Below are 6,355 nucleotides of genomic sequence, written 5' to 3'. Positions count from 1 at the left end.
GGCGGCGACGCCGCGGGCGTGAGCTTCCAGAAGACCGTGCTGGTCGGGGCTCGCCAGCACGGCCGGCTGCTGGTCCGCCACGCCTACAGCTTCCACCAGAGCAGCGAGGAGGCCGGCGACTTCCTGGCGCACGCGGACCTGCAGCGGCGCAACTCCGAGTACCTGGTGGAGAACGCGCTGCATCTCCACCTCATCGTCAAGCCCGTCTACCACACCCTCATCCGGACGCCCTAGTGGCCAGGCGGTGCCGGGTGGGGAGCTTGGCCTCCGGGGCCGTCTCTGAGAAGTAAAGGCCTGGCGTGGGCGCAGAGGCCTGGGAGGAAGCCAGTCGGGTCGAGGTGCCTGGCACTGGCCCCCGAGTGGCCGGGCCCTGGCAGTGTCCGAGATGGGTGGAGGTCAGGTGAGGGCTGGTAGACCAGACGCCTGGCTCCAGCAGCTGTTTTCACAACTGGCTTGAAGGCAGTTCCTGGTTGAATAAACAGATGCTCAGAGGACAGGAGATGACTGAATCACCTGTGCGGGAGTCAAAACCACCCCAGGAAGACCCCTCAAGTCTCAGGGCTCCCCAGCTGCTCCCCTCCGCCCCTGCACAGAACAGGACCCACAAAGAGCATCCAGATGGCCAGGGAAACCCGCCAGCCACCAGCCTGGGACCCCCAGCACCTGTGGTAGTTTGCTCTCTTTGAAGTCGAGGGGCTTAGGCGGGCAGTTTCTGAGCCTGACTTCAGGGGTAACCGCCTCACTTGGGCTGTGGTGATTTCTGAGGTCTGGACCACCCCAAGTGTCTGCTGTCTCCCTAGAGGGGCCCTGGGCAGGTATGATGGACAGGGATCAGCTCTGCGCCCCACTCTTCCTCGGGCGGAGCCTCAGGTCTGGAGGAATACCCCTCCCCCTGGGGTTCGTAGGCTGGTTTGGTCACCAGCCAGAGGTTCTGGGGGAGCAAGAAGGGAGTTGGGGTGAAGCTTCATCCCTTATGGCCACTCTACTTTCTACACAAGGTGTATTTTCCAACACATCGTCAAGACCCAAATGGGATTTTATTGTTAAAAGGGGGGAGACACGACCATGTAACAAAACCAGACCCTTCCCCCCACCCAGTATGACACGTGCTTGCCAGGCCTTGCCCAACCGTCCAGGATGCCCTTGCCCCACCCAGGTGTGGGCCCAGAAGCCAGTCCCACTAACAGCTCCTTCCCCCCATTATTTCTGGGGCCAAGTCTGGCCACAGGCCTCTGCAGGATTTGGCGAGAGTTCTGTCTGGGGGGCCAGGAGGCGCTGTCATCCTGGGCTGGCTTCTGGCTCACCTCCCTTCCCCCTTCCCCGGTGGCATGAGCGCTTGCCGGGTTCAGCAGGTTCCCTCCCAGTTCTGGGGTCTCAGGAGCCCCAGCCTCATGAGGTCTTCGCTCCTGCTTCCAGACCTGCCCTGCCTCCTCCCCGCCGCTGCCCATTCGGTCTGGGCAGGGCTCCTCAGTTGTGCCGGCAGCGTCCATCTTGGCCACCAGTGCTTGCGCCGTGGGGCAGGCGGGGCCCACGGCTCGCCCGTCGAGAGACACCAGCCGGGTTGGAGGGCGCAGCAAGGGGCGAGGAGTCCCCGGGCCCTACGCGGGAAATGGCCAGGACCAGGGATGTAGGAACGCCCCCTCGCTCCCTCTGATCACTAATGTCTTGAACCCCTGAGGGGCACAACCCCAAGAAGCTAATCCCATGAATGTCCTGCAAGAACCCCGTTCCAGCAAGAGGCAGCCCAGGGGCAGGGAGCCCAGTGCTGGTCAAGCCTCCCGTGCCCAGTCCCTGCAGGGGGCTACTGACCCAGGTTCTGGCTTGGAGAGAGTTTGACTTTGGCCAAAGGCAGTGTGACCTTTCCCAGGTGCTGGCTGCCAGGGTTGGGGTGCCGGTGTGCTGGCATCCTGCGGTCGGAGCTGCTCTCCATGGGGCGGGACGCCAGGAGGTGTGACTTGGGGCAGGCGAGCTGCACGGTTGGAGGACAGTGAGGCCATCTCCACACCGACCAGCCGCAGGCCGACCGTGGGGAGGGGACCGAGGGGGGAGACAGCCCTCAGACCCCACCCACAACGAAGGAGTCCTGCCCGCGTCTCACCCCTTGCCCGGTGACCTCAAAGGACCGGGACCTCCGCTTCTTCTTCTTCCCCTCTAGCGACTCCTCCCGTTTCTTGCCCAGGAATTTCTTCTGGCCCCGCAGCCAGGGCCCAGGGCCATCACCGTGATGCCCGACCACCCGGGGTGGCGCATCCCCTGTGCTGCTGGACAGGTTATCTTCGCTGGCTGCGTGTTGCAGCATGGGGCTGGACAGCCGCTTGCCGGCCAGCAGGCCGAGCGGCCCGGAATCGTCGGCCTCACTCAGCGAGTGCAAGGACAGGCTGCTGCGCTGCAGGGGGGGCGCCAGCAGGTGGCGCCCCTCAGCGCCCAGGGCCCGCGAGCGCCTCCGGGCCGCCTTCACCGAGATGCACTTGGTGCCGGTCAGGATCTCCTTCCTCTCTGCAGCAGGACAGAGGATCCCAAGCCGGGATCAAGGCTGCACGCTCCTCCCCTCCAGCACCACCCAACAGCCCTCCATCACCAGGCACAAATGAGTGGAAGCCAGAATGGTCGAGGTTCAACCTTAGCACCCCACTTACGAGCTACTCAAAAAACCCGGGCAGTGCCTGAGCTTACCTTCACCTGTCAGCTGGGGGTGGGAAAATAAACCAGTGGGGCTTTGTAAGGATTCATTGAGATGAGGGGCCTAGCCTAGGGGTGGGGTGGGGATTTGACCTGCATTTGCATTACAATTATTACAGAGTGTAGGGCTGGATTCTAGTGCCTGGTCCCGGTCTCTGCAGGTGCAGGGGGTGAGGCAAGCATGGGGTGGGGCTCTCATCCTCTCTGGCTGCTGCTGCCTCCCGTTCGGCCCGAGCCGGCCGAAGCACGGGTGGTCAGCAGAGCAGCGGGTAGGAAAGGGCTTCGGGATGGGTGACCCGTGGTCAGCCCTGCCAGGCTCAGCAGCCAGCAGGCCGAGACACACCTTTGCAGGAAAAGGGGATCTCTGACAGATTCTCACTGCTGTCGGGGGAAGAGTTGATCCGGCTGCCCGGGCTGGCCAGGCTGTCCTGAGTCCGGGGCTGCAGGGCAGGAGGTTGTGGAGAGGAAGGCACTGAGCACGGCAGGACCCCGGGTCTCTGGGCCAGGGGCGGGCAGGCCCCAGGGAGGCTGTGGTTTGGGGCAGGCTCCTTCCCACCCCGCCGCCCCGTGCTCAAGCCGCATGCGTCTGTGGGACCTGAGGTCCTCATCGCTCACCTCCTGAGTCACCAGCTTGCCCGGCTGGATGGGGGGCGGGGTGGGCACGGAGGAGCGCTTCACCTGCCAAGCCCGGGGACTGGCCTTGAACACGCGGTTGGCTTCGCTGAGGTTGGCAGAGGACAGGCGACTTGAACCAGGCTGGTCCCACACCCACCCCGGGGGGCAGCCGTTTGGCAAAGGGAGAGATAGCCCGGAAGTCCAGGCTCGGGGCCGCGCCACGGCCTCCCTTCACCCCTGCTCCACCTTCCGCAGATGGCTGCGACCTCCTTGGCATCGGGCCCGGCCTGTGCAGGCCGAGGGCCGTGAGGATGTGGGCTCTGGCCTCACCTCTCCAAGCCCAGGGGCGGGAGGATCCTGCTCTGCAGGCGCTGGGCGTCAGAGTCCAGCATCTTCACGCTCTCAGGGTCAGACTCGGGGGTCAGCGTGGTTCCTCCTGGGGTAGTTTTGGGCAAGGAGCTGTCCTGGGGGTGGAGAGGGGCAGAGGGCACAATCAGAGGCTCCGTCCTGGCGGGTAATGGCACAGGGTGACCGGGGCTGCACTGGGCTGGGAGTCCCAGTGGGCATGAGTTTGCGTTGAGTCCCCGGGGTGGGCTGGCCAGGCAGGCATCCCGGGGGGCACCGCCTGGCGCCCTGGGAGGGCATGTGGGGTCATTTGTGACATCTCAGGCCCCGAGTGGGGACAAGTGCCAGAGAAGAATGACCAGAATGAAGCCCTTCCTCTGGGCTGGGTGGGATACGAGGAAGGAAGCCAGCCCCGGGGGTGCCAGTGGGCCCACGGCCATCCCGCCACCGGCAGGCAGGCTCGACCCCAGCCGGCGCTCAGCCCGGGGGCACGTGCCGGGCCAGGCGCCCACCTGCAGGGCCCTGGAGGCCACCCGGTCCATGATGGTGGCCCGCTCCAGGCTGCCCTCCTCCAGCTCCCGCAGGTAAGCTTCATACAGCTCCTCCAGGTGCTGGGGGACCGCCAGGTTGTAGTCTGCAGGAGGGGCAGCGGCTCAGAGGGGGCCCCCGCGGGCGCGCGGGGGGGGGGCTGCTGGGCGGCCCAGGGGCCCGGCAGGTCCTACCGTCGATGACCTGCCGCTGGCCCTGGATGAGCTCGTGGCAGAGGCCGCGGTCCCGCTCCAGGCGGCGCAGGGCCTCGCGGCGGTGGCGCAGCGCGGCGTCGCGCAGCAGCGCGTGGGACTGCAGCTCGCTGTTCTCCACCTCCAGCTCGTGCACGCGGCACAGCAGGCTGAGCACCTCGCGCTGCTCCTCCGAGCAGATGCGGCGCGGCAGCGTCTCCTCCAGGCGGCGGCCGCGCGCGCGCAGCTCCCGGCAGCGCTGCTCCAGGGCCAGCTGGGGAGGGCGCCGCGCTCAGGCCGGCGCCGAGGAGTCTGCCGCCGCCGCCAGCCCCCGAACGCTGCGATGGCCAACGCTGGCCGCCAGCCCCTGAACGCTCTGCGGCCCCCTCCAAGGTGGTGCACAGCCCACGCTGGACACAGCTGGGTGGATGATGGCGCAGGCCTAGCCCAGCTGCGCCCTCCCGCAGGGCTCCGGAACCGGCTGGCTTGGGTGAGCTGTAGCACCAAGCACCCACCTGGGATCTAAAATCCCTGCGCATAACCCGGGTCCCACCTGTGGCGTCCTCCGAGCGGGCACGGCGTCTATGCCATCTCTCCCGCCCGCCCACAGGGCCGCGCCATGGTCATTCCCACTTACAGACAGGACGCGCGGCACTCGAGGCTCAGGGCCTTGGCGGGCAGCTGATGGCCGCCAGCTCACACCCCAGCCCCACCCCCAGCCCACCGCCTGGGCCTCTCCAGCCCGCGCCCTCCCGGCCTCCCCACACCTTCTGCGTGCTCAGCTTCTTCTGCTCGCCCACCAGGGTGGCGATGCTCTCCCGGGCTGAGGCCACCTCCGGGGGCTCCAGGGTGTCCGGCTGGTCGTCGCCGGTGTCCGAGTCTTTCTCGCTGTCCTCCTTGGCGTTCGACTCCTTCCTCTGCTCCTCCCGCCACTTGAGGGCCCTCCGAGACTTCTCATGCTCCCAGCTGCCACAGCCCCACCCCAGGAAGACGCAGCACTCAGGCCACGGAGCCTGGGCGCGTGGAGGGGTCCTCGGCCTCCCCATCCAGGCCCCGGGGAGGGGACGGGGTGCTTACCCGGCGATGGTGAGCAGGTGGCGGGAGGTGTCGATCTGCACCTCCATGGCCTGGTTCTCCAGCTCCAGCAGGCGTCTCCGCACGTCCATCTGCTCCTGGAACGCGCTGACGAGCTGCTCCCGCAGCTGCCCCATCTCGGCCGGCTCGCCCTGCCCGGTGTGCAGCTGCTCCTCAGCTGCCCAGAGGACGGGGCGCAGCAGTCAGTGGGAGAGGGCGGATCGGGCCAGGAAAACCTCAAACCACGGCCTGTTCGATCACCTCCTCCAGGAAGTCCTCCCGGACCCCTCCACGCCTCGCTTCCACACTGCGCTTTCAGGCTGTGGCCCAGCGGTCACTCCCGCACCTTGTATACACTGGGCCTCTGTGGCCCTCCCAGCCCTTTGTGTCAGCTAGCTAGACGCTGCCTTTGGCCCTTCTCTGCCGTCCGCATGAAAACCATCACAGCAAATACCCTGCCGAGAAGACAGTGGCGTACTTCTTGCTGATGCCGGGCGTGGCCCCCCACGTCCCCCACGCCCCCCAGCCAAATGCCCACTCCTGCGATCCCAGCTCAGCCCCACGTCGACTCTCTGCGATCACAACACCATTTCCTAGCTGAAGGACAGACTCGAGCGGCTGAGCGGCTAGTCAGAGGCTGCCCAGCCAGAAAGGGCCTGAGGCTGGACGTGAACCCGGCGCCCTGGGATGGGCCCCCTGGAGGGTGGCGCCCGCACGCACCTTGGATGTGGCCGCTGGTGCCGCGCTCCGGCCGGCCTCTCGCCGGGCCCCGGCCGCCCTGCTCGTCAATCTTGCTCCTGAGCCTCTGGATCTCGCCCCGCAGGTCGGCGATGATGCTGGTGTACTGGGCAATGTGGTAGGAGACGCTGAGCAGGTTCTGCTTCACCTGGGGGCGGGCGCGGGGCGCATCAGGCGGGGGCGAG

The 6,355-nt window shown here is 66.8% G+C and overlaps 2 protein-coding genes across 2 annotated transcripts in view; one reads left to right on the top strand and one right to left on the bottom strand.

Moving 5' to 3' along the window:
- BTBD17 (BTB (POZ) domain containing 17) overlaps positions 1-485 on the top strand; it is a 4,369-nt gene extending 3,884 nt beyond the window's left edge. Inside the window, exon 4 of the mRNA XM_004693369.2 lies at positions 1-485. Coding sequence (XP_004693426.1) covers positions 1-234 — 234 coding nt within the window. The 3' untranslated portion in view covers positions 235-485.
- Positions 486-1,013: 528 nt separating this feature from the next.
- KIF19 (kinesin family member 19) overlaps positions 1,014-6,355 on the bottom strand; it is a 24,947-nt gene continuing 19,605 nt past the window's right edge. The window contains exons 9-19 of the mRNA XM_004693368.2: positions 6,153-6,318; positions 5,436-5,610; positions 5,126-5,324; positions 4,362-4,632; positions 4,152-4,273; positions 3,625-3,758; positions 3,295-3,400; positions 3,023-3,119; positions 2,099-2,496; positions 1,810-1,969; positions 1,014-1,598 (exon numbers count right to left, since the gene is read on the bottom strand). Coding sequence (XP_004693425.1) covers positions 1,468-1,598; positions 1,810-1,969; positions 2,099-2,496; positions 3,023-3,119; positions 3,295-3,400; positions 3,625-3,758; positions 4,152-4,273; positions 4,362-4,632; positions 5,126-5,324; positions 5,436-5,610; positions 6,153-6,318 — 1,959 coding nt within the window. The 3' untranslated portion in view covers positions 1,014-1,467. The remainder of the gene's footprint in view (positions 1,599-1,809; positions 1,970-2,098; positions 2,497-3,022; positions 3,120-3,294; positions 3,401-3,624; positions 3,759-4,151; positions 4,274-4,361; positions 4,633-5,125; positions 5,325-5,435; positions 5,611-6,152; positions 6,319-6,355) is intronic.

This window comes from Condylura cristata, unplaced genomic scaffold (genome assembly GCF_000260355.1).
Source record: "Condylura cristata isolate star-nosed mole 26May11 unplaced genomic scaffold, ConCri1.0 scaffold00038, whole genome shotgun sequence".
NCBI classification, from domain to species: domain Eukaryota; kingdom Metazoa; phylum Chordata; class Mammalia; order Eulipotyphla; family Talpidae; genus Condylura; species Condylura cristata.
This window is presented reverse-complemented; position numbering and strand designations above follow the sequence as displayed.